This window comes from Amblyomma mixtum, chromosome 1, assembly GCF_055824585.1.
Source record: "Amblyomma mixtum isolate Tamu chromosome 1, ASM5582458v1, whole genome shotgun sequence".
In the NCBI taxonomy this organism is placed as follows: domain Eukaryota; kingdom Metazoa; phylum Arthropoda; class Arachnida; order Ixodida; family Ixodidae; genus Amblyomma; species Amblyomma mixtum.
The window spans coordinates 293,038,901-293,065,937 of NC_143012.1; the positions used below are offsets into that span (position 1 = coordinate 293,038,901).

General features: G+C 46.3%; 1 protein-coding gene across 2 annotated transcripts; it reads right to left on the minus strand.

Moving 5' to 3' along the window:
• Window positions 1–25: 25 nt before the first annotated feature.
• On the minus strand, window positions 26–26,104 carry LOC149372064 (uncharacterized). 2 transcript variants are annotated; one of them, XM_089566426.1, is made up of 18 exons: window positions 25,714–26,104; window positions 25,508–25,634; window positions 24,467–24,637; window positions 22,703–22,941; window positions 22,428–22,532; window positions 19,701–19,808; window positions 18,528–18,587; window positions 18,327–18,456; window positions 16,312–16,532; window positions 15,547–15,729; window positions 14,183–14,238; window positions 13,935–14,103; window positions 12,692–12,802; window positions 12,125–12,268; window positions 11,222–11,431; window positions 5,688–5,890; window positions 3,569–3,673; window positions 26–2,316 (listed from the first exon to the last, which is right to left on the minus strand). In XM_089566426.1, the coding sequence occupies exons 1-18, from the start codon at window positions 25,876–25,878 to the stop codon at window positions 2,166–2,168; spliced, it is 2,658 nt and encodes an 885-aa protein (XP_089422552.1). In that variant the 5' UTR covers window positions 25,879–26,104; the 3' UTR covers window positions 26–2,165. The 2 variants fall into 2 exon arrangements, with proteins under 2 accessions (XP_089422552.1, XP_089422551.1); XM_089566425.1 differs by having other exon boundaries at window positions 19,695–19,808.
• Window positions 26,105–27,037: the final 933 nt, after the last annotated feature.

Below are 27,037 nucleotides of genomic sequence, written 5' to 3' on the forward strand. Positions count from 1 at the left end.
CAGTTCACACTTACTACATGAAAAGGAGCTGGCCTAATGCCATGCTCATTTTGCCAGTTTAGATTCTCAATAATTTCAGGGACTTTCTGCTGTACGTGAAGCAGAATGTGGTTAAGTGTTCACATAGCTTAGGTGCTGGGATGCACGCACCCTCTAAAAGTGACTATTCGATTCATATCTTACGACTGCCGCCGCGGTGGCTAAGCGGTTATGGTGCTCGGCTGCTAACCCGAAAGACGCGGGTTCGATCCCGGCCGCGGCGGCTAGAATTTCTTTGGAGGAGAAATTCTAGAGGCCCGTGTACTGTGCGTTGTCAGTGCACGTTAAAGAACCCCAGGTGGTCGAAATTTCCGGAGCCCTCCACTACGGAGTCTCTCATAGCCTTAGTTGCTTTGGGACGTTAAACCCCATAAACCAAACCAATCATATCTTACGACTGTCCAATACACTGAGAGAAGGTGGAAGTACCTCAACGTGTACTTCGAGGCATACCTACTTCACATTTGACAGTGTGGTTGCAAAATCAGTACTCCAGTGCATACTGCTATTTTTGTCAGGCCATCATACAGATATCTTGATAAAAATATTTGGAAGTAAGTTTGGAAGTTCTCTCTCAATATAGTTGTAGGGTGAAAGTGACCTTCCAAGACATTGGCATGTTCACACTGCGCCCATTTGCAGTTATATGTTTGGCAGACTTTAAATTTCTGAACCATTAAATTTCAGTATGGAATGAAACCATGAGAAATTGTGCTAATAAGTAGCTTAGAATGGGCACAAACACAACTAATGCAGGTAAGTGCTACCTGTGGCAGCACTGAACAGCAAGAATGCAATAGAGGTTTACAGATGTGCGCGAGACTCTTGGAAACTTGTGGCCAAGTACTAAAAGAGTGCAGGAATGCATTTTTTCCACCTCTCTTATGGTGTGCCTCACCATGATTGCAATTTCAAGGGTGAAAGAGTCAGCACTGAGAAATTGTTCGTGGGCAGCTGCATCTGAAGCTCCCTTTTCTACCCAAGTAAATTGGTCAAGTAATTCTCCAAGGAGCGGCTGCTAGGAAAGCTTGGGGTGGTGATTTAAAAGCACTTCCACAGACACATTAGTTTCAGAAAAAGGCTCAACACATGCCTCTCAGCACTTCAAAACAATGTGCTTACACTGAGCCTTCCTGCATAGCCCCCCCAAAAAACTTCTCCATTTGAAACGGCCACATACTTGAAAGGGTCACTCCAGCCCTTGAGATCACATTTTAGTGTAAACCAGAAAACTTCATGCAAATCGTCCTGGTGCCTGCAGTGCAATACCAACTGTGTGCACAGCAAGTGCCAATTCAGGTTATGTATACCTGGAATGTGACCTGGGGAACAGCATGTCAGTGGCCTCCGCTCTGTGTACCTGTCTGTCTGTGTGCACACCCTTCCTGTATCTTGACTCACGGAAAGCCCATAAATGGACGTTTGAAATGGACGTTTTTCCTAGAGGCATTTTAAGCTGTTGAAAGGAGCTCCACCTGTTACACGCTTCACTCGCAGCTGATCCTCAGTGCAAATTTGCATACCTTAGCACCATGGTGTCACAATAACACCTCCAACTATACTGTTTTTCCTTTCTAGAATTCAGAAACTGGCGTAGCTAAGCAGCTTGGCTGCCTTCAGATGAGGTGGTATTTGTCAAAGCAACAATATGACACCCATGCTTATTTTCAAGGCTCATACAAAGCTGAAATCATGCAGATGAACTTTTATTGATGATATTTCATCATATACGTGATCTTGTATCTGTGAAATGCAAAATAGACGTTTGCATTGTCACTCATATAATTAATTCCTCACAGCATCATACAGTGCGTCAGATTTATTCAGTCGTAAAAGAGCCAAAAAGGCTGAAGAAAATTACATTGTACATTGTGTTCTAGAAAAATTATGACTAAAAAAATGAGGCATTTAATGCAGCCAAAGTTCTGGAAAGTGTCGCCATAATTAAAAACAATGGTTGCAGCGTGAATGAACAGTGATGTTTGTACAAATGAAACTGGTTGATTTGATGCACTCTTTGAAAAAACAAACAAAAGAAGCATGCAACACACACATACTGCCTGCGCTAAGTACTTGCTTGAGTGGAGTATGATATGATATGCCGTCTGCAGTGATGAGTGAATATACTACTGAGGTGGCGTTGCCCCTGTTCCATTTTCTGGGCTAAAGTTGAGCCTCGTCTGGAATGAACCTGTGAAACCATGCAATGTGAGTTTCCCGCGAAGCCCGTTGGCCGACTGCTGCTGTAGTTGTCTCAACTCCTCCTTGCACTTTTCCCTGCGTGGGAGAATGCGAAATGCCAAGCGCTCACAACAGCAGTGCCAACACTGTAACACCACACACTAAAAGCATCTGCCACTACATTCCTTCTCCAAGTGAACAGACCTGGATGCTGCCATTTTCAAGGGGCCTCTACCTGAATTCTTTGGTGCACATCTTTATGTAATGCTCTCTGAGCCACTTAGTAAATAATGGACATAAAGTTGGCGGAGACACTTAAGACTGCTTACATGTGAGAAGGCCTGGCCGCTCACTTCATGAACACAGTCGCTGTGTGCTGCGGCGAGAATTCTACCTTTGCATGGCTCTATGTAGCCAACGCCCTGACCCCGCCGCCGCTCCCCTTTCTAATCTGCATGCTAACTTCGTGAAGGCAGTTGCTGCTGTACCGCGGCCCATGTCCTGGCTTAAGGGTGTGACGCATTAGCTAATGAGTTAATGCCCACATATGCGAAATTGGACTTTCCCTACTTAACATTCATAGATCCCCAGGAGTCGTCATACCGCTCCTGGCACAGTGGTGCAGTGGTTAAGTGGTGTGCCATGCCCTGGGATGGCAGGTGCTGCCACCGGTGGGACTTGTGCGGTCCAGGTTGCTCTTCCTGAGCAACCTCGCGCGGCCAATCTTTAATTTAACCGCCACCTGGCAGGTTGCACGAGGCGCCAACTGATGCCAAGCAAACTATGTGCCACCAGCTCAGATTAAACCAATCTTAAAGTTTAAAGAAAGTTTAAAGACTCTACATCATATACCAACTTCCAGGTAGGTTATCTGTACTAATCACCCATTCACTACTGTGCCACATACATCTAGAGTTGACCTCTTCACATACTTGCTCATTCCGAAAACCACTGTTGAATTTAATAATATGGATCCGCAAGTTTTTGCGACACCAATCCAGATGAGAATTTTGTGAAAACACTGAAATTATGTTTCTTGCATCGTGCCTTTTCCCGTATAATGTGCATTTGTTCTGTATTTTTTTTTCCATCCTGCAACAGCCCACAAAGGGCTCATGAACACGAAGAATACCAGCAGCACTGACTGACAACAGGGTTTTACTACCCAACAAACACATGCACAAGCTGGCCCACATGTGATGTCATGGTGGAAATACAATTAGTAGCATTATGCACATCATATTATGTTGACAAGAATGTCTACTGAAAACGTTCAGCAAACCTCTATGCATGTGAAAATTACCAAATCTGGTTGCTGATCTAACCATGATGGGAATGAGTTCCTTACCTTTCGTATTGCTCATTGATAACTTGCTGCTTCAGTTGCTCCACTGTTTGCTCAAACTCTGACAGCCTGCTTCGAAGAAAATTGTTTTCTTCGGTCTGCGCTGCCCTAAAAATGAGACAAGATAACTTCAGGACAACATGGCAGGGGAAAAAAAAAAATGAAGAAGCAAGGAAAATGCTCCCACAGAAAGCACCACAAGGACTCATTTGAGAAGACCAACTGGAGCTTCCAAGAAAACAAATGAAACTGACAGGATTCCATGTGGCTCCACTTTGTTTCCGATGGACGCCTTCTTACTGGACAGCCTTCCATATCTACTCACTGAAGAAGGAGAAAAAAATTGGCCAGTTGCTCCACATTTAAGAAATACGAAAGTGAAAAAAGGCACACAACCAGACTATAGGCACGTTCCTACAGGTCAAAAAATGTACTCATCAGTGCTTTGTAAGAGCACACACATGTGCAATATAAGGGGCAGTGCTCATTTGGCAACCTATCATTTTTGTGGTTAGTAACTTCAAGAACAAAGTTATCTTGTATACCATGATTAGAATGAAACCACATGAATTGAGGGTTTTTAGAGCAGTAGCACTTGTACTGGCCATTTCCCACATTTAGCAGTTGTGTGTTTGTCTGAAGATTGCTTCTAACGCGTGTGTGTGTGTGTGTGTTGTGTGCGTGCGTGCATGTGATGCATGTATGTAAGTAAACACGTGCGCACACACACCTGGCAGGTTGTGAGGACATTACATGGTCACATGACCTAGTTGGCAGGTGAGCACCTGCTTTGCAAAGCAGGAGGCTCACCTTTTATGAAGAAGACACACCATGAAAAATACCTTAGCGTAGCAATGTTTAATGATGCAAAAACTGTGAACCACACCCTGCTAGCACAAATATTTGCATTTGGCAAGTTGGCATGGCTCTTGGAGCATGTGTTGGTTGGTCGGCATTTTCACAAATTATCCCTTGTGCTACTATTATACGTATATTTCCTAATTAGAGGTTACAGAAGCTGCGAATCAGCAAAGCGACGTCGGCATCGCATGTAGCTTGACTCCCCCCAATTTCCGGGACGTTTTTGCAGAAAGATGACACAGCTTCAGTGAGTTTGACAAAACTTCAATGCACTCTAATGTTTTTTTTTGGCCTTGTGTGTTACAAAAAATTGACAATTTCGAAAATGCATATTATGCCATTCAACCTTTTCTGCATGCCAGAAGTGTTCGAAACATCAACCTCAAAATTATTTGAAAAAAATTACCATTCACTTTATATTCGCTTCGAAACAAAAAAAAACCACTGTCTGCACATCCCTATATATTACATTTCAACTGTTAGTCAATAGATAGCATCATGTGTTTTTCTTTTCCCCCCACTGTCCTCATGGTTTGTGATTTGTTTGCTTCTATATCCAGTGCCTTGTTTCATGCATGTGAACTACACAAGAATGCATAAAAATTGCCAACAACTGAAATGTACAAAAGAGCCAGCCAGAGGAGCACTTTTCTTAAATAAACTGACAACTAATATTTAAGACTCAAATTACTTTGGCTCACGAGAAAGCTTTGTGTCCAATGCAACACAACTCAGAATGGCAATGTTAGTGGTATCAGAATATACCACTAATCTTGAATTAGTGAATTGATGAATTTTGGTATCTTCAGACATGTGCACATGCACAACACACACATTCTTACATATTCCATGATGGAAACAATGATGATGGGTCCAATTTATCACAAAAGTGATAAATTGGAAGCATGCAGTCCCAGCCGAAAGAATGTTACCTTTCGCTGAACAATGATATTTCAACTTGGACACACCATTTGAGGGCCGCCGCATTATTCTTATGCTAGTATACACATGCTTCCATGGTTTTTTATGGTTTGGTTTATTGGTTTATTGGGGTTTAACGTCCAAAAGCAACTCAGGCTATGAGGGACGCCGTAGTGAAGGGCTCCGGAATTTCGACCACCTGGGGTTCTTTAACATGCACTGACATCGCACAGCACACGGGCCTCTAGAATTTCGCCTTCATCGTGCATTCATGAGTACAAGTGTGCTCATGTATGCCGCCATACTGCAGCTCAGCTGTGGCCAGCGACAGTGAGGGTACCTGTTTGTAGCTCCTGCCTGCAGCTGCTCCTTCATGTTCTCCATCTCGGCCGAGAGCCTCTGCAGGGCCATGTCCGTCTCGCAGCGCTGCTCACGGGATGCAGCCAGCAGGCGCTCCAAACTGGCTGCATCAGAACGAGCCGTGGCTGCCTCGGTGCGCGCCAGTGAAAGGTCATCCTCTAGCCGCCTCAGCTGCCCAGAGAACTGAACAAAGAAAAAGTGCACATCATTTGTACAACAGGCTTTGCATTCAAGCAGCAGTAAAGTATAAATCCTGACTACGGTTCAGGCATTCAGCCGTAATACAAACTTGAAAGCAGCAGCACATAGAGTATAGGTAACTTGAACAACATCAACAGTTGAGAGTTAAAGGGGAGGCCGCTCAGAGGATGGTGTTTAATATGCACTCCACTGAGCTGGACATTCTTTGCAATTTTCTTGCTGCTTTGCACAGAGACATATTAAAAGACATGGTCAACACAAACTGTTCAACTTGTGCAAATTTGTTTATATTTTCTTTTACAAGAGATACAAAGGCATAACTAAACTGATTTATATTCATATATATCTTAAGCAAACAAACAAAGCAACAATGAATTTCAAGTGACATCGATCGCTGCATGCAATTAGGCTCATTCAGATATTAGACATCTGTCGTGTCCGGTCGCTGTGTTGAATGCAGCGAAAGACGCACACGGTACTTTAAGACTTCGTTTATTTAAAGCCGATGAGGGTGCGACCAGCGTCGACCGAGGCAGGAGCCGAACTGGCCGCCCGAAGAAAGGGGGGAGCGGCGAAGCGTCCACGGGAGGGAGTGGCTTCCCAGAACAGGAGGAGGGTGCGGGGGCGCACCGTGGGGGGGGGCATCTGGCGACAGCGTGCGACGAAGGGCAAGTGGTCGTTAGGAGGAGGATGCGAGTGGTCGTTAGGAGGAGGGTGCGGGGGCGCACACACACAAAAGCAATAAGGGGACACAACACTTCCTTCCCCCTTAGAAAGTTGCCTGGTATCGTGCAGGGGGTCGGCGCTCACGCGTGGAGGCGCGCTGGCTTTGTGCGCTCGGGGGAGAAACACTTGTAGGCTGGCTGTTGTTCGCTGTGTCTCCTAGGTCTGTCCTGGGCGAAGTCTCTTCTTCCGGGAAGAGGTGCCAGGCTATGTGGGAAGATGGTGCACGTGTTCTCTCCGCTGGCGGACAGCTCTCAGACGGCGTCGTAAATCTACGCAGCTGGTTGAGATGTCGGCGTGCTACTGTGCCATGTATGTTGACGAGCCAAGAGCGCAGGCCTATGCGTCTGACAATTGTAGCTTCCTCCCAGCGTGGCTTTTTCAGAAACTGTCGGGCGAGGACGCGCTGCCCCTCATTAAGCGTGCCGCAGCGCGGAATTGCTTTTTCTTCCCGGAACGTCTCTGCCTTTGGCTCGGGGAGGATGGCTGTGAGCTGGGTTCGCATTTCACGCTCGAACATCATTTTCGAGGGGGTCTCGCCTGTTGTGCTCTGAACCGTCGTGTGCTGCTTGAAGAGAAAGCGCGCAAGGCGGCGCTGCAGCGAGCCTGTCTGATCTCTTTCAAGGGCGCGTTTTAGCTCGGCTACGTAGCGCTCGGCTTGTCCGTTTGTCGCTGGGTGGTAGGGGGCCGATGTAACTGATGAGATCCCGTTGTCGCGATAAAACTTGAGGATCTCCGCAGACACAAACGGTGTTCCGTTGTCCGACACTACCTTGCGCGGCAGGCCGAACGTTGCAAATAGTGATCGGAGGTTGTCAATGACTGCTGCCGAAGTCGTCTGTCCCATTTGCCTTATCTCAAGCCACTTTGTGTAGGCATCTACGACCACAAGGAAAGTGCAGCCCTCAATTGGTCCTGCAAAATCAATGTGCAGTGTGTGCCATGGTGTGTCTGGCTTTTCCCATTCTGGGACAGGAGCTTTCGGCGGGGCGCTCCGGCTGCTCTGGCAAGGCTTGCATTCTCGCACCACTGTTTCGATGTCGTTGTCAATGCCAGGCCACCACATGTAGCTTCTGGCACACTTTTTCATTGCAACGATGCCCCGATGTCCGGCGTGGATGAGAGACATAGCTTGTGCGCGTAGTTCTCTCGGCATCACAACTCGGGACCCAAATATGATGCAGCCGCGATGGGTGCTCAACTCTGTAGCTCGCCTGCGGTAAGCGTCGAAGTTGTCCCCTTTGAGTTTATGCACGTTGCCTTGTTGAACAGCTGTGTAAACTAGCCGGAGAGCTGCGCACTTCTGCGTAGATGCTGCAACTGTGCCTGCTGTAAGCGGAGGTTCTGGCAGTGCTTCGAACATCAGAACGTCTCCTGGTGGAAATGGTTCGTCAACAGTTGCGTCTAGTGGCAGACGGCTTAGCGCATCGGCGTTTTGATGTTTACTCCCATTGCGGTAGACCAGAGCGTAGTCGTACGCTGAGAGTTTGACAAGTGGTGTGGCCCATTCTGAATGCTGCGTCGGCTCGATGACACCTTGCTGCTCCAGTTTGTCCAACTCTTTTTCAACTGAATCTCGGAGAGCAAACGGCACCGGCCTGGCCTTCAGAAATTTGGGTTGCGCATTGTCCAACAACTCCAGTGTGACCGGGGGCCCTTCGTTTCCTGGAATCTCTTCCGAGAATACTCTTTCGTATTTCTCTTGCAGTTGCTCAACCATGTTCTGGCTCGGCGTCTGGTGTATGCCGCATATCATCACGCCTAGTGGAGAAAACCAGTTTCTCCCTAGAAGGCTTGATCCTGTGCCCTTCACAACAAGCAGAGGTAGCGTATGGGTCTGGCCGTTGTAGTTAACGTGCACGTTGGCAGAGCCCAATAGTGGCAGATTCTGTCCTGACCACGTTCGCAGGTGCGTGTCGTCTTGTTGCAGGGCGGGTGCGTCAGATGGCCATGAAGTTCGGAACGTGTCCTCACTGATCAGAGTACAGGCTGCGCCGGAGTCCACCTCGAACTTAATCAGCTGGTGATGTACGCTTACTTCTGTAAAAATCTTCGGTCGCGTGCCGAGATTCATGGTGTTCAGGTCGTACAACACAGATGGTGTTGCTGATGTTGTTCCATGGAGATCAGATAGCGGCGTATTCTCTGAGGCGTTGACGCTGTGATTAGGCTGGGAAGGTGACTTTATCTTGGCAAGTCTCCGTTTCGTAATGCATGCTCTTTCGATATGCCCTCGCTTGTGGCAAAAATTACACGTGGCTGACTGGAATCGACATCCCTGGGGGTTGTGTTGGTCGTCACACCGCCAGCAGCGTTGTGCCTTTTTGACCGATTTTACAACAACAGAAGGCTTGCGCACCTGGTTGCTTGTCTGGTGTACCGGCTCGGTGTTCCGGCGAATCCCTCTCTGCTGGTGACCGGCGCTCTCCGCTCGAACGGCGATGTCGTAAGCTTTGCTGAATGTGAGGTCCTTCTCAGCGAACAGGCGCTGCTGCAGTGACTCGTCACTCAGTCCGCACACAAATCTGTCGCGTAACATCACGTCCAAGGGAAGCATGGTGGTGTTAGCAGAAGAAGCTGCGTCTCCCTCCTGCCCGGTAGCTGTTGTCGACAGCGTTCCAAAATTGCAGTCGGCAGCGAGCTTCTTGAGCGCGGCTACGTAGGCGCTCACAGTTTCTCCTCCCAGTTGATCTCGTCGTTGGAAGCGAGCCCGGCTGTAGACCTCGGATGGCCTTGGGTCGTAGTGCTTTTGCAGCGCTTTTACGATGTCGTCGTAAGACACTGCCGCTGGTGTGCTTGGCTGAATAAGGGCGCAGACAGTATCGTAGGTCTGCTCCCCGCACAGCGTCAGCAGGTTGGCCCTCTTCAAGGCTGGGTCTGTGATGTTGTTAGCTTCAAAGTAGAACTGAAGGCGTCCAACCCACGATGACCACGATGAGCCGTTGAATTCTGGTATCTGATTGGGAAACCCTCGCGTAGCCATGGCTTGTCAATAGCGTTGCGTAGCGCGGGTCGAATCCACTTTCTCGTCGCCACTGTCGTGTCTGGTCGCTGTGTTGAATGCAGCGAAAGACGCACACGGTACTTTAAGACTTCGTTTATTTAAGGCCCGTTCACACTTGCGAGTCGCAGAGGTCGCGCGACTGTTTTGGTCGAAAAGCGACAGTCGCAAACGGTCGCCTTGGTCGAAAAGCGACAGTCGCGGGCCAGTCGCTCGGTGCTCGATTTTTCAGCCTCGCGACTGCGAGTCGCAAACCTCTGAACCAATCAGCGAGCGAGCCAAGCTTCCGGCAACGACACCGCTCGCGGGCGCGCCGGGCGACGACCTGCGCTGCTCCCAGCGGGCTGCCGTAGTCGTCGCTAAGCCTAGCCGGTTTCATATCGATGTCGCAACTGAGGGCGCTTCGGATCCTGGCCAGCGCTAGTAATTAAGATGCTGCTTTCGTCACCACTTTATCGTGGACCTTGTATCATAATAATATCAAGACATGCTCGACTTCCGCGACGCCTTCAGCAGCGGAGCTAGCAGACAACAGTCGAGCCGCATGGAGCAGCAGCAGCAAAGCGGCTCTGGGAAGAAATTTGCTTTTGTCGCTGTTATCCCTTCTACCAGCAACTCGGTACTGGCCAGCGATCTTCAAAAATGATTCATTTTTTACATTCCTGTACCCAAGGGCTTGGTATGAACGCGAACAAGCAATTTTGCGCATTTTTGTGACGCCGCGGCGGCCGGCGTACTGCAGGCTCGTAGGCCGGCCCTACAGAGAAGCGCGCCTCTGTCATCGTGACGCTTGTACGACCTCGGTGCACATCAAAACCGTCACGACAACCTAATCTTCGCTCGGGTAGTTGTATTACATTGCGAATAGCAGTTTAGACTATCGAGCGCGAGTACAGGAGGCGCGGCCACAGCAGACGAAACTCTCGAAAGCGCGCGAACAACGTCATTCCCGAGAGTTTTCGCTTCAAACGAGAATCTAACGAGAAGGCGACCCGCTGGTCGCGCTTGCAAGTGTGAACAACGGTGTTGTCGAGCTGCTGCTTGGTCGCAAGCGACTGCGAGTCGCACGCCCTTTGCGACTCGCAAGTGTGAATGAGCCCTTAAAGCCGATGAGGGTGCGACCAGCGTCGACCGAGGCAGGAGCCGAACTGGCCGCCCGAAGAAAGGGGGGAGCGGCGAAGCGTCCACGGGAGGGAGTGGCTTCCCAGAACAGGAGGAGGGTGCGGGGGCGCACCGTGGGGGGGGGCATCTGGCGACAGCGTGCGACGAAGGGCAAGTGGTCGTTAGGAGGAGGATGCGAGTGGTCGTTAGGAGGAGGGTGCGGGGGCGCACACACACAAAAGCAATAAGGGGACACAACAACATCTTTTCTTCTTCCTAAAATAAAGCTGCCGCAAAAGCAGACATACATGGAGATTGGGCAACTCAAATTCAGAGCATCTAGTTGACCTAGCGGTCCCCAAGATACACAAAGGAAATTATTTTTCCTTACTGCTACCACGCTTGTCTCAAAGTATTGCTGTTTTTCTCCAAATCCGCTGAACGGGATTGCTCGAAATTGCAATGGAGTAGCATTCTCCAAGTGTCACCTTGTGGTTGACAGCTTGCTCCTTGGCGAGCTGCTCCTGCAGCGATTCCAGCTGCTGGACCAGCTTGGCACGCGAATCCGAGCTCTCCTGCAGTTCTTCCTGGAGCCGGTTTCCCTCGCTAGTGCTGCGCTGCAGTGACTCCTGCAGGGCCGCCACGGTTGCCCCGAGTGAGGCCAGCTTCCGTTCCTGCTCTGCTGTCATGCTCAGGTGCTGCAGGAAGGTAGCCACGACAAACGCAAGCATTTAGTAGTAGTGGCTACTATCCACAGCTTCAGAAAAAAAAACCAATGGGGATGCTTAAGTCACCTTAAGAGTTGAATGCGACAGCATTAACTTTCACATTTTCCACAGCTTCTGCTGTAACTTCTGTGAGTGTTTGCCTCAGTTTCTTTGCAATTTTCAGCCTATCAAACGCCATATTTGGACTAGAGCAATGCACGGGCTTGACCTTATCCGAAAGGCTAGGCCGGGTACAGCAATTTTTCACAAGGTTTAAGCCAGGCCCAGGCTTTGGGTTGCAGGCCTGGGCTTTGGGATGCCGGGCACTATATTCCACAGCATAGAGAAAGAGGGCGTAGCTTTACCTGCATTACCAAAGAAACTTGTCCCGCTGTATAGTTCGGGATGTCGAGCCTCATCCTCACCTCATAACCTCTGCCCTCCCTCACCATCGTGTCACTCCTCTCTCAACTTCACCTCATTGAGTAAAGCCCTCATGAAGGCCTGCCCTCCATGACGGTGCTCAATTTTCAACAAAAGAACTCAAAACAAGGTGAATTCAAGGCCAGAGTAGGCAGAGAGCAACACGGACAAAATGTGAACCTGGGCAGTAGCTGTTTCTTTGTGGCACATTGTAGTAGTGCCCTAAGAAAGGAAAAAGTGCTTGCATAATGCAAGACTCACCTTGGCCAACTGCTGACGGAGGCTGCCCAGTGTGGCCTCACTGTCAGTTTGTTCTTTCTGGCTCTGCTCAGCTTGAGTCCGCAGATCAGCATTGGCCGAGATAAGGGACCGGTACTGGTCCAAAAGGTCTTCTCTTTCTCCATCCTAAAACATAGGGAAAAAGAACAGAATGCAGTGCTGTCCCTGACTATTAACATGCACTTGGCACATGTCATACCAAGTGCACAAGTGCTTAGCAAAATAAATAAACTTTACAGGTAGTACATTCTAAGACTGATAAGCTCAATGTAATAATAAAAGGCAACAAAGCACTAGCCTTCCACAACAGCAAAACACAGTATGCCGTAGCTAATAAAGGTTCCATTCTATACCACCATAAAATCCTGCTCCCCCACCTCTAAAAGAGTAGGCCCACTTAGAAAGTGTGGCCAACACATACAAAGCGAAAGCCAATCTTTACACAAGAATGCATTAACCATGGGTCGTTTAGAGTCTGTGAGGCTTCCCGGTTCCAGCCAGCTTAAATGATGATTAGCAAGAGTGAAGATGCTCCATATAGTAACTCACCCTGGTTCGCAGGAGTTCCTCGATCCTTGCCACTTTGTTCACATACTCCTGGATTTGAAGCTCAAGGTCTTTTTTCTGCTGCACGGCATTTTCCAAATCGGCAGCCATGTTCTGTACAGAATGTAGGAAGCAATAGGGCAGAGAAAGGTCTCATGCACACACCCATATTGGCAAGTGGCACACACAAAAGTGGTTGTTCACAGAGTGACCATGAAAATCCTGCACAGATTAGTTCTGTTACCCATTCTCATTTCTCACACAGGCAGAAATTAATGCCAACCAGCACCTTTATGCCTAAACACAGTAAAGTTTGCATGCTGCATCCAAACTTCAGTGCGTATGTGCAAAGCAAGAAAGTTGCTATTCACGCCACTGTCACTTGCACCATGTTCGTCTTGTCATTTGAATATACAAAGAGGGCAAAGAGGCATGTTAATAGTGTCAAGATTAAATATTTTTGTGCTATTTTATTACATTAAAGACCTATTAAGGGATCAATATAAGGGATCAATCGCAAAGAGTGATTTGGTAGCCCTGTATTAACACAACGAAAGATGACTAGTAACGTTTTCTGTGACGGATGGATGGACAGTCAATGGCAGTGATGTAGTTTGTTAGGTAATTCCAGCTTGCAGCTCCAAGAGAAAGAATGAAGTTGAAAAGGTGGCAGTGCGTGTCTGTGGCTGGGAAATCTGAAGAGGATGAAGTGTACTGGGATACATGTGCTGGCACGACTACACCAGCAGTGACGATACTGAAAATACATTACAGCATAATCTGTTCCAGCTTTAGTTTCCTACATCATGCACAGCCAGCATGTGGTACTTTGACATTGGCCAAGTAGTCTGCTCGTTTAATATGGCAGTATTACAAATTATGAGAACCTGTAAGGCTTATCTATGAAGAAAAGAAGGACTAGAAAATTAGAGAAAATTGCCATTCAGCGTATCACAAGCCTTAATATTAAAAGTCTTGATAGAGGTGCTGACAAAAATAAAAAATGTTTCAGGTTAAGCTTTCGGGCCTGAGCCATTTGAAAGAGAACTCTACATCGTAATTGCAGCGCCAGTTTATGGAAGCCAACGTAAGTTGAAACAGAGCATATAAGAAAACATATGCTTCAGAGGAGAGTGAAGAGCTTTTTTTCACTGATTAAGTAATTTTACTTTAAGTCTATTAGAAAAAGACACCTCAGTTACTGTTACTTAAAGATGTTTATGTTTCTCCAGGATGTGCAACTCACCTTGTGTTCCTTGGCCACCAGTGTGAGGTTCTCATGCAACCTCTGGTTCTCCTGAAGAAGCCGAGAATGGGAGTCAGCTGCTGATGCAGCGTCGGCTTCCAGCTCTTTCACTCGACAAGCCAGCCTCACAGTCTCACTCTCCTTGCTTTGGAGGCTGTCCTGAAGTCGGCTGTGCAAAAGCAAACAATGCTCACTCAGTTTCTCACCTGTGCTAAGAGAGCCATGACAAAAGTGGACACGTGACTTACTCAATGTGCGACTCCGTAGCCCGGCATGTGAAATGTGCTGCCTGTGCATGCTTGTCCTAGAGCAAGCAAAGACAATGATGAAGAACCATAGCGCCTACATAAACAACCAGAGGGAATCTAATTTGCCACACGGTAAAATTCCTTTGGCACCATTTTGCAATTTCGCTTCCATGCACAGCAGCAAATGATCTTTTGTAACTGCAATGTACTTAGACTTCGGGTGCAATCTTTCATGCATAAAGCTACTAATGGCTGCCTTTATGAAGCATATCATTCCTAACTTAGCTGCTGAAGAAGGCTCCAGCCTCTCAAGGAAACACGTTAGATTCTAACCATGTTCCAACATAAAAAAAAATGACTACCAGCTTTCAACTGTCCTCAAAACAACTTTTGTGCAATGAATTTATTTGCTCCTAACTTTGAATTTTGAAAAAAAGAAAGCAGGCTTTAGAGAGCAGAATAATTTAAAGAGCAGAATAATTACAAATGACATCCAATTTAGTACAGCTGGCTGTAGTGCTGACTGCAGTTGTTTCCTTGTTGAAAATTACTCCAACTTCCCTTAAACAGAAGCTGAGGACAACTCCACCCGATTATTGTCCTCAGTAAAAACTGCTTTTCTGGCTCTATTCAGCTGTGCTGATGAATGTCTGGCAGCAAAAGACGAAGTTATTGGCAAGAAAATTTCATGCAAAAATCCCCCCGCCAGTTGATTCAACTCACAAGTTCTTACCGAAAAGGATGGGCTGCCAAAATTTTGAAGTGAATGGAAGTGTAGCGTGGCTAACCTCTGGGATCCGTGCTACAAAATCGGCATTGACACACGCATTTTACTTGAGGCCGGCGACGGCGACACCCGCGTTTCGTTTTTGGTCGTTTTTAGCTTATAAGAGCTCTGTTACTCTATTCCCTTAAGATCACAGTGCTACATCATTCCTGATTTTTGTTCATCAATCTACCTCCACTCTGCCATCTGCCAGTGGTATGACGACCACCCTACCCTGGGTTGTTTTCAGCCATGAATCAGGAGAAATTTTTGTTTGACCATGAGCACATAAAAATGCTGTACACCTTCCCTTGTAGCTATAAAAACTGTACTCAGGTTGATGCTGTTGCATTACCCTTTCACCTCTAATTTGCTGTGTAGTGCAATTAAGACGTCGGTTCGATCCGAGCCGCGGTGGTCGAATTTCAATGGAGGCGAAATTCTAGAGGCCCGTGTACTGCGCGATGTCAGTGCACATTAAAGAACCCCAGGTTGTCGAAATTTTCGGAGTCCTTCACACTGGCATCCGTCATAGCCTGAGTAGCTTTGGGACATTAAACACCCATAAACCCATAAGCAGAGACAGAAGCATGCAAACCTTATCCTTGAGCCTTTCCGTGAGTGCAGCAATCTGGTGTGTCAGACCCTCCCTTTCGACAAGCAGCTGGTCACGCTGCTTGGAAATGTTCTCCACCCTGGCAGTAAGTTTGTCGACTTCCCTCTGGAGCAGCTCCAGCCGACTCAGTAGCTGTTCGTCTTCTGGACAGGGTGGCTGGCTTGTCTGCGGTTGAGTTTGCAAAACGCCGTCAAGTGACTACACCACACTTGCTTGCATGAAAGTGTCACGACAAATAGCTCATCCTATTTAATGCTGTGGCCGAGGGGCGGGGAAGCTCGTTAAAGGTACTGCACATTCTTATCTGCTCTTTCTCTGGGGGCAGTGATTAAAGATAAACCTCGACATATGCTTGAACAGTTAGCCATTCTGCAGTGGAATGCAAAGTGAAACACCAGAGCTTTACAAATCTGCCTCAAGTCAGAACATAGATTCAGAATTGGAACTAGCAAGAGCAGCCATGCTATCTGCTCGCAACAAAACAATTAGTTATCTAAAAGCTGTAGCATTGAAAACGGTTGAAAAACCCAGCTTTGCCTGCCAGCGTTTTTAGGAAATTTAACGCTAATCATGACATGCCATTATGTCTGTGGTTAAAAATGCCACTTGCAGATCAGGACAGACAATAAAAGTGCCTTTACACAGCTGCACTGCAATCATTATTTTATGTGTGTGTGTACACGCATTCCAAAGAGTAACGTCTGATGCATACCGAGCACCTAACAACCAAGAGCTGCAAAAACATACCCTGGAGCCCGTCTGGCTTCCACCTCCTTCGCTGCCACTCGATGAAGCAAGGTTGGGTCGCATGTTGCCAGACTTTAGGGCCTGATGCAATCTCATCAGCTCTTCCTTGTAGTGATCTCGCTCCCTCTGCAAAGCACGGAGCTCAGCACCACTGCTGTTGGAGGAAACGGACTGGCCTTTGCTGGCTAGCAGCTCCTGTATCTCGAGGAGAAGTTGCCGCTCTGAAAAAGCATCGGCCAAGTGATACATGTAGCGCTGAAGAGAGAGAGAGACTCTTTAATGAAATACAGAGAATTCAGCTGGCGTTTCAATACCGCTGGCATGCTACTCTGCGTAGGGAAGGGAATTTGGGAGATTAAGACAGAAGGAGAGCAGCGTGGAAGAGGTTAAAGAAAAAAAAAACGAAGATAAAATGCGGCCATGAAATGGGTACTAAGGATGCAATGGCGAGTATTGATGTAACCTAAGGAATGATGGACATTCTCACAGCCTTGCTGGAGGTTGTTTTAGAAGAAAATGGCAAGAACGGCTGACAGTGCTAATGCAAGAGTTTCTGTGCGAAAAGTGCCCATCACTCAACAGCATTACTGAAAGGCACACCATTTTCTTCTAGCCCTTCTTACTGATCAGCCAGGTCTCTACTGAATAGCAAGCTTATTATAGTGGCACACTGATGACAATGGCTAATTACAGGATAAAAAATTGGAAAAAAACTTTCTTTTACTGCCATTTTGTGTTATTTATTCAAGCAAAATAAGACGAAACAAATATTTCAGATGTTGCAGATGTAAATAAATAAAATAAAGCAGTGCACATTACTGTCATTTCATGTGGCACGTTTTCATCATTTTTCTTACGCTCAAAGTCTGATTACACTGGTCAGTTTTGATAACATCACCATGTCTTTCTTTGGTAGTCATTTACTGCATCTGTCTAAGAACTTCAGCTTTTTGACAGACTGCCAGATTATCCTTTAAAAGTCTATTTACATGTGCAGCATAGCTTTGTTAAATGAGTCCAAGAATTTTTTTTTTTAAGATCATGAATCTTGTGTACAGGTTACAAAGCTTTTCTATTTTCCCTAAAAAGTTGCATCGCTGAGAACTTAATGAAGCAGTTTTCAAAGGCACACAGGTGTAAAACTTGCAGTTAGTGGTGTGGCAGCCTTATTTCTCTTGTGAATAATAAATTAAAAATTTTTGACCAATGCATGCTGACAGAAATATGCCTCATTAAGTTCCTTAAACACAGAGTTACCTTCAGAATGACATCAAAGAGCAATGTTTAAAACATGACGTTTCACTTTGATGGTGTGAACAAAGCTTCCTGTTTACGCTGGAGTAAAAGGCAATGGAAAAGAATGTGCCAGTTCGTGCTGTCACTGCAAGTGAGGCTCAATCCCAGTATGCTCTCTCACCGAGGCATTTGCATTCTCTGCAAAAGCTGCAGTGCTAAACAGAATATATTGCAGAAGGTCCTGCAACTGTGTTGTATTTGGCCGTAGTCACTGCTGGTTAATTTGAATGATGACTTGTGACAGCTCACAAATGCAGCTGCTACTGCTGTTTGGTGGTCACCAACATAACCATGTACCTTATGCTCTTCAATATTTAAATATTTTAATATTAATTACTATTTAATAAAAGCCAGGCATTAGTCACCATGTTAAATTACCCAAAGCAAATGCAATACAGACTTCAGGGAGAGAGACTTAAAAGAGAGATTAGATGACTCAACAACCCATATGAGTAGGCTGTCACGCAGGGTGGGGCACTGGTGCAACTTGTACAAACAAGTTGCACCAATGCTGATTTGAAGCCACTTTTCCACATACGGATGGGATTTTGATGTAGGCTTCAACATGAGCTCTCAAAATAAGTTGTAGCTGAAATGTTGAGAAAGATTTCACTGTGACCTGAAGACGAGAACAAACTACAGCTAAAAGTGTTCCAGACTGGAATGCACTGAAGGACAAGCAGGAGGTGATGATGGGCGCAACGGTAGCCAGCACTGACCATTACTAGCCAGCTGCTTCACTCTTTCCTGCAGCCTCTCCTTTTCTTGTTGCAGTGCCTGTATCTGCTCTTCGACCGCATCGTCTTTCACCTGACGATCAGCATCCCTAGTGGCACTCGCTGGCCGCTTCTGCAAACACAGCCGCAAGCATGTTCTTCCTTAGCTCCCATGTCAACAGTGCAATTTACAGGAGAACTTACAGTCTTTGCCTGCTTGGGGTCTCTCGCCCGTGGATCAGTCTTTCGATGCAAGTGTCCAAGCTGCACAATACACATGGTAATGCACTAAACAAGCGGGTGACTTGCGCTCAGCAGACACTCACGAACAGGAAGAGGAAAAGAAGAAAGCAAGGCTGAAACGGGACAGCACACCCTGAACTTCAGCTGACACTGTGCACTGATATGACTGCCAAGCCTTGCTCCTGTTTCTGCTTCTGAACTGCCATGCCCAGCATGTGGCTAAAAAGGGACTGAAGAGAGGCTCGGCATTAGAGTTAATGTTTTCTTGCTGTGGCTGAACTTGGGAGCATGGTGGCATACTCCAGTGCAGGGCCTGTGTGCGACAGCACATACCGTAGTTCCAAATCTACACCATAACAATCAACCTCCCTTATTAACCACTATGACCCTCTCTTAATAAATTGACTTTTACCAGTCACACACAACATACCAATTGCTGATACTACTTAGTTAACTGACACACATGCAACCATTCCCCTTCTTTTGAAAGTCAAACTTGTTCCTAGTGTTTAAGATCAGCAGCCCTCTGAAAGTTATTTTTGGCACCATCTGTAGTAAACTTCTGCACTTGATCGCTGCAGATAATAAACTTATGTTAAACCTCCAATAAACAACAGTGAAGAGAGGCACAGACTTGAAGCCCCATGAGGGGGCCCTTTCAATGCTACCACACTCTTTTGGTTGAAATGTGGGAGCCAGGTTGCAGTGTGAGTAGGCTTTGTCCATACACTGTGGTTAGCTGAAACCAAAGCATCCTCTAATTCACAGATCTTTGATGGTGAAATTAATGCATTCAAAACTTTACATCTTTTTCCAGTTGAACTGCACACTGAGTGGTGTGACTTTTTTTGCTAAATCACGCATGCAGATGCTAAATATAGTGCAGGCTGTGGAAAGGTACACTTTGCTGCCTTAAACGTGTTACTGTACTGCACAACTGCTGCATCCATGCATTCTAACGCAGTTTTCGGAGGAACCAATGCTAAGTAATTACCTTTCACACGCGCATGCATGGATGTGTGAGAGAGAGAGAGAGAGAGATAACTATGACACCATATTTGTAAAAAACGTTAGCACTAAAAATGCTAGAAAATCTTTTCTACACAACAGTGCTTATAAACAACTCACATTAACCTTTCGGACTTGCTTCACCGGTTGTTTGCCTGGGACTGGCTTTCGAGGTTCAGTGACGTGTGGTTCTGCCGCAGCAATCTTTTCATCTCCACCTGTTTGAACTGGTTCCTGGGGAAATAGAAAGGAAGAATGCAAAAGCAGCAATGTTATTAAAAAACCTGCCTAACTTTTCGTTTTCCTTATTTCATTGCACAGGACTTGTAACGTTAACTTACCCATCTAAACACACGGTAGGAATCCAAAACATCATTCTAATGTTTAATTCGTTACAAATTGCAAAAAAAAAAAAAAACTCTCAGGACAATTGCCGTTGTGTAACGCAAGATTTTCAGCTAGGGAGGTATTTTCATTTCACAATATACAGAAGTAAAGAAATTGGGAGCAACAAGCACATATGTATAATAACAGAACACTCTTTTTAGTTTTCCGCAATATACTCGTTTGACTAGCGCTCCTCTCCAACCTGCCGCTCCAGGCATGCGGCGCCACCGCCGCTGAGCCTCTCCTTAGGCAGCGCCTTTTTCAGTAGCTACCACAGACAGAGCGCACTGCATTCCTCTACTATCACCATGATATCCCTTCTTCCACAGTAACCACTCTTTGAATGGCTCCCGTGGCAGGCACCCTGTGGTTGTGTATTCGTTGCTATCACCATTCCCTTCTCCTCTCATGGTGCCCACCCCTAGTTACGCATTCCTACACTCTCGCCATACCCTCGTCCTTCCATGCTAACCACCGTCTGAGTTGCCTCCGTGACAACCAGTCTCCAGTCACACATTCTTGAGCAAATGCCATACCATCCTCCCTCCTTCTGGGCTGTTCCCGTGGTAACTAGCCTTTGCTCTGCATTCTTAAGTTATCTCCGTACCCTCCTCTTTCAAGGTAGTCAACCTCTTGGTGGGGGTGGCAACCATGCTTTGGGTGCACATTCCTCTGCTCTCACTATACCCACCTCCTTTCATGGTAACCACCCTCCAGATGGTTTCCAGGGTAACCACTCCCCGGTTATGCTTTCCTAGGGTCTCCCCACACCTTCCTCTTCCCATGGTGACTACCCTGTGGGTCATTACCATGGCAGCCACCCACCAGCTGTAGATTCCTCTGCTCTCATCATGCCCTTCTCCTTCCACAATAACCACCGTCCGAACTGTTCCCATGGCGACGACACTTTGGTTGCGCACTACTACTACAACGACATGAAGCCCAGGGAGCGGGCGCTTATACAGGTGCCACTGCGAAAGTGAAATTGTGAAGTTAAAATGCTACAGTGGCGTAACTGCACAACAGAAATTAATTCTGCTGACTATATGCTATAAACTCTGCTGCTGAGAATTCTGCTGGCTATATTATGTCGGAGCACTAGAAAGGCATGACAAATAATCTGGGGCTGCTCAGCTCTTCAAAGGCGTTTTAAATGAAAGCACGACCAGAGAATCATGAATAATGTAAATAAGTCCCTTTGTACAGAGTAACGTTAAAAAGGAAGCCGCACCATGAAACCACAATACAGCACTGAGGTCATTTTGAATGATGCAGATTGTACTATCACCATTCAGATAAAAGATCTCCAGCTTAAAGGGGCTGCGAAACACTGCCTGGGGGAATACCGGCTATACTTCAGGTGGGTTCTTTATGTCACACAGATGCTGACTTAAAAAGAATTACAGGAATCGATGCACAGGAACAGGAGTTATTCAGTGAAGAAATTTCAAAATACAAGCAAACAAAACGCTGCCCTCAACTCGATTTTGGCGGGGCTTCCCACTCCTATTTCGCTCTCTCAATGACGGCACCTGGCGCAACCAATCAAAACAGCCAGCCAGAGCACGTCGCGGAAGTTTGTACTCCATGGTTGCCTGCTCTCTGTAACTCGTTCTTGCTGAGACTGGCAGCGTTGTTTCCATGCCAGAGCGCCCCTGGTGGTGTATTTTTATTTTACTTGCTTTGCAGGGCTTTTATCTAAGACAAACAAGTTGTTTTTGTTGATCTAATATAAAACGCAGACAGGTGACAAAATGTGTCTCTATTTATTCACACAATTTGCAGTATATTTACTGTTTGTCCGATCATCAAGCTCGCGCCAGGTGATGTCATATCCGCTGCTAAAAACCCGCCACTGTGTGGCGACACCATCAGAGCCATGAAGTTGTTTTTGGGAGGACATTAAAATATTAAAGAACGGAATATACGCGGTATTACCAACGCTAATAGCACCATTGTAACTCACACTATGCAATCAACAGGCAAAACAGTTAACTAAGATTGTGTTTCTGGGCCCCTTTAAGGAACCAGCAGCCACCAAGTATGGAAACAAAAGTTTCATATTTACCACTAAAACTCTGTGCAAACAAAAATACTTCTGCTGTTTTCATAACCAGTTTCAAGAAGATTTGCTTTTATACTGAGACAGCCAACAGTAAGTATACCTACTATTTAAATAAAAACTCTTTTTTTTTTCTTCGCCCAATTTCCTGAGAGAAAGCGAATGAGGATGAGAAGATAAGACGAAGCCTAACCGAACAAATCCAGCTGTTGTTGACCTTGGTTTCTGTGCGTGGTGGCATCTCAGTTGACCAATACACATTCTGCATTCTACTTTCACGGCACGCCAAGGAGCCTAACATAATCTCAATTAGCTCACAGCCCTCAGCTGCGCTGTCCCTTACACGCCACCAGCAGTTTTTGGCAATCATAGCAAGGCTGTGCAATTATGATAGAATGCAATACCTCTGGCTGGTGGCCACAACTGCATCCAGCCTGTAGAGCATCGTGGGGAAGGCCATCCCTCAAAAGCCTCGTCAGGCGCTCAATTTCAGCCTCTCGTGCTTGAACCTGCAACAAGAAAGACACCAGACACACGAGACCAGCTGTTGCAATCACAAAATTCTCGGAAGAATGAGAGAGAAAGGATTTGCTGGATGAAATATCAAAAGGAGTGCTCAGATGCCAATGCCGCCAAAGTCAAGACCAAGTTTGTTGTGCCACAACTTATGCTGCCTCACCCGTTGCTGCAGCAGGTCCACTGATGCCCTCGCCTGGTACAGACTTTCTTTGAGATCGCGACGCTCGTGCTGGAGTTGGTGGATTCGTGTGTCAGCCATCCGAATAATGTCAATCTCCTGAGCATCCCGTGTCGACGTTGCTGCCCCTGGCTTTCGTGTGGCGGGTCCATGCTGCCTTGGCAGCAGGGATGTCAGGTCGATGCCTTGGGTCCGATGGGACGGAGGCACTTTCGTGGTGTCTGTGAGAAAGTGCAGCATGCATAGAGCAAGTCTGCATCACCTTACATCACCCATTGACTATATCACGGTACACATTTGGGTAGGTACTATGCTTACAGCTAGAAATACCAGAGCAACTAAAATGTGTCCATTTTATGCAAATATAGGTAGCCATCACATTAACACGTCTATGTATATCACCATATTGTATGAAAAATCAATATTTCACAGCTGCCTTAGTGACTAATGATTTCCAACAGACAAGTGGTGAACAAAAAATGCCATCCTATGCAGTCACATTCCATATTAATTATAGTAATCAACTTTGCATTCACTGGCTGCTGATAGCTATCATGAATAGCACAGTAAGCACTCAGCTAAGCAAATAAACTTACAATACTGCTAACTGCTTTGCTTGTGACAAAAGGGACCTGATGGACAACTCAGAGAACAATTTTAGCATGCAGCAGTGAAGAACCAAATACAATGTTTTACTGCTTATAAACAGATCTGATGACCTACACTCATTCAAAGCAAGTGTTAAAATAAGGTGTCTTACAGAGGACACTGCAAAAACCCTTCATTTATGAAAAATGTAATATTTTCTTTTCTGAGCATTGTGAGCAAAATTTTGCACAAGTATCAGTGATTGGGAAACATCCAGCACACTTCCAGAGTGATGCTGACCTCTAACTGTAAGACACCATACTTTAGATTAGGAGTGCTGTTTGATTCTGTGGTCTGCAGGCCATGCAAAACATCCCGGTGAAGGCCACAGGCTTGGTCTGCTTTTGACAGCCCTCTATATTAGGATGCCCACAGGTTACATTTAATGTATAGCCTTTGTCAAAAGTGTCCATTCCTGCATGTTAATGCATTCAAGCTAAGCACGCTCAATGCGCACTGCTGCTGTGCAGGCCACGATACCTATAGTTCTCATTAACACAGGTTTAAGTTGAGTTTTGCAACAACTTTAAGAAGAGTGCACCGCTTAGCCATGTAGCAGTTTCTAACCCAGTGGGTTTGTCCAGCTAGCGATTGTAGCCAGCATGCACACTCATAGCAATGGACCAGTGTGCAACGACAACACACAAGGAAAGGCACACATAGTAATACACACCCCTTGAGTGTCGTTGCTGTGCTGGTCCTTTGCAATGAATCCTTACCAACTTTCCCAGATAGTGGTTCAAGCATGCACACTGTAGCAAGTCTCAGGTTTTAAAAAGTAAAAAAGAAAACATTCCTCAACTTCAAGCCGTTCAGCAAAAAAAATTATTTCACACAACTGTGTTACTTGAAATCCTGAGTGCTATTAGGAATGTGTTGATAACTGCAAAAACACCACATAAGTGTTAATCATTAAACTTTCATCGTGAAATCAACTCTCCTGAGGTCCACTGCATTTTACGTCAGCAGGCTGCAAAATAAAATAAATTTTACTATGTTTTTTCTTGGAACATTAAATCTCTACATATGAAAAAGTCAGTATTTTATATCTGCACAACACACACAACACTAAAATTCAGACAGAGGCAGCTGTGAGACCTGTGATATGAATGACTGCTTGTGGTGACAGCGCTGACTGCAGTTGCAGGATTCTCTCTGATTTCATCTCCACTTCCTTCTCCAGGTGTTTTATCTTGTTTGCACAGTCCATTTGCACAAATTCAAATTTCTTTCTGTGGTCTTCAGCTTCATGAAGCCTGTCCTCCAAGTCTGAAGTTGCAAATAAGATGCACACAGGTTATGGCACATGTTGGCAGCATTCAGTTCTTGCTTAGCAGTAAAGACATGCTTTTCTGCGGCTAGGAAGAAGACTCGCAACTACAGCGTGCATAGGCAAAAAAAAAAAAAGTCCTTCTAGCCAGATCAAGTCAGCACATTGTACAATGTAAGAAAGACGACAGCTAGTGTTGTGTCTTGACTCACTTAACTCTTACAGCGACACAAGCCGACACTACACCTACCCGCCATTTAGACAGCCATTTGGCAGATAAAGCAAACAGTTGAAAATTTATAGCTTTTTACACCCTACTTGCAGGAATATGCACAGTAAGTACATGCACAGGGATACTGACAATATACAGGCAATTTACTGCATAGGTGTGTCTATAGCATGCCTTGTATGAATGTTGAGAAATAAAAATTGAATCAATCAATCAATCAATCAATCAATCAATTTATTACAAACCGCTTACTCTCTAAAGATTTAGACTTGAAGGGGAAGTTAAAGAATCAGCAAAGAAGAGCTAAAAAGGGTGAGCAATTTCAAGTGAAAAAATAATAATATAGCTAGGTGAATGGTGCACTGGTTGATTATGCGCCTGTCTTCGCAAAATCACACAGAACATGAGTAGGCTAGATGTTGTGTTGTCAGTGATAATAAGCATAGGTAGCACGCCAGTGTGATGTCATTTTACACTAAAGGAACCAGTTTGCATGCATAACGATCAGGGACGAATGCTGCCAACAGTACAATAAAATTACCCTATATGTAGCGTTTCTTAACAGAGCCAACACCATTTACGACGACACCAGTAACAGCCAACTTTAGCCCGCAAGTAAGACCACGAATTCGGTCTTCACCTTTCAATTTCTCTGTGTGCTTCTCTTTAATTTGCATGATGCAGCCGTGCAGACGATTCACCTCAGCAAGTGCTTTGGCGTTTTCCTTTCGGTATGACTCAGCCAAAGCCTCCTTTTCCTGCATTTCCTGTAAGGGATTATGCTGGGCCGTTAGCAACAGATCAGCTCAGAGGCGCGGCGCTTCAGGAAACGAAGAGGAGGATTACCAGCATCGTTCTCCGTAGAGTCGCCTTCGCATCCACGCACTGCTCCTGGTAACCACAAAGGTCTGACCACAGACGAGCCACCAGAGGTGCGGACTCGACGCTGAAGGATTCCGTGTAGCCCATTTCGAGGAGATCGCTCCGGAGAGCGTCATACTTGAAACCCATCGGCCGCCGGTGCGAGCTCCGTTACACCCGCATCGGCTGCTGCAAAGAAGTGGAATGATCCGCACACTACGTGAAGTTAGACCTTTAGTAACAGCAAACATCATCCTGTGCAGTTCTGCAGTACTTCTCGATCATTTCCCGAAGTTTCTCAGACATCCCGGATCAAGCAGCAGTGGTTCAAACCGAACCGCCACAGCCCCTCCCGAGTAGCATTTACCAACGCCTGTACACAGATCACATAAAAACTAAGTTTGCCAGAATAAAAGAGGGCGCTGCAAGTAAGCCTTCTTTAAGCGCACCCACTGATCTCCACTAGGGGTCTGGATGGCGCATCGGGCGCCCGAAAGTGAAGCCACCGGAAGTAAGCAGCCTTGTCTCGGAAGTCAGCCTTTGGCAGTGCACGAAAATGGACCTCAGCACGATTTTTCAGTTTCAGTTCACCACCTGTGTCTTGGCCGCTCCCCCGTAGTGGGTATGTCAAATTTTATTTGAGACCAACCAACCACCAACCAACCTACCTGTCATGCCGTCAACTAAGCGAGAAGATCAGCAAATTCTTCGGGAAAGGCGTTTCAAAAATAAGGACCCATTGCATCGCAATGGGACGACACTAGCAGACGACAGGACGTCGCTACACCGCTACACGCAGCAAGTATGGACGTATGGAGCCGCATCTGCTCAGTTCTGTGTCGTCCCGTTGCGCAAGCGTCGCGAACTCTGCTCTTTACTGTTATGCACGTTCCCGCACTCAAGCCCAAATTATGCTATCAATGGGGGATAAATTAAGAGAGAATAGGTGGAAGCCTTCACCAGGCAGCCGACTTTGAAGTGACCATTTTACCGAATTATGTTTAGACCGAAGCGGAGCGAGGGCGAGGCGACTAACTGGTAAGTTGCCGGCGGTGTTCGGTTAGTTCACAGTTGGTTGTATTAACTCTATGGTTCACATTAGTGCCTCCAAAAGGTATGGTACTACTTTTTTCGACGGAGTGTAGCAAGTTATGCCTGAATGGACTTTTATTCGTGATGCTTGGTGCAGTTGACTTCTAACAGCGCTTTTCACGCGCTCCAGCATTCGTCTTTCTCGTCAGCCGTTTCTCTCGTGCTGTGCAGCTGAAACGTGGCTGTGCTTTGCAGTTAGATTAAAAGCACGTCTGGA

Coding starts and splice junctions, on each gene's coding strand:
- LOC149372064 (XM_089566425.1), bottom strand. CDS start 25,878: ATGGGTTTCAAGTATGACGCTCTCCGGAGCGATCTCCTCGAAATGGGC. Junction 16,533..18,326: donor GAAGCAGCTGGCTAGTAATG/GTCAGTGCTGGC, acceptor ATGCTTTTTCAG/AGCGGCAACTTCTCCTCGAG. Junction 14,239..15,546: donor CGGAAAGGCTCAAGGATAAG/GTTTGCATGCTT, acceptor TGCTTGCTCTAG/GACAAGCATGCACAGGCAGC.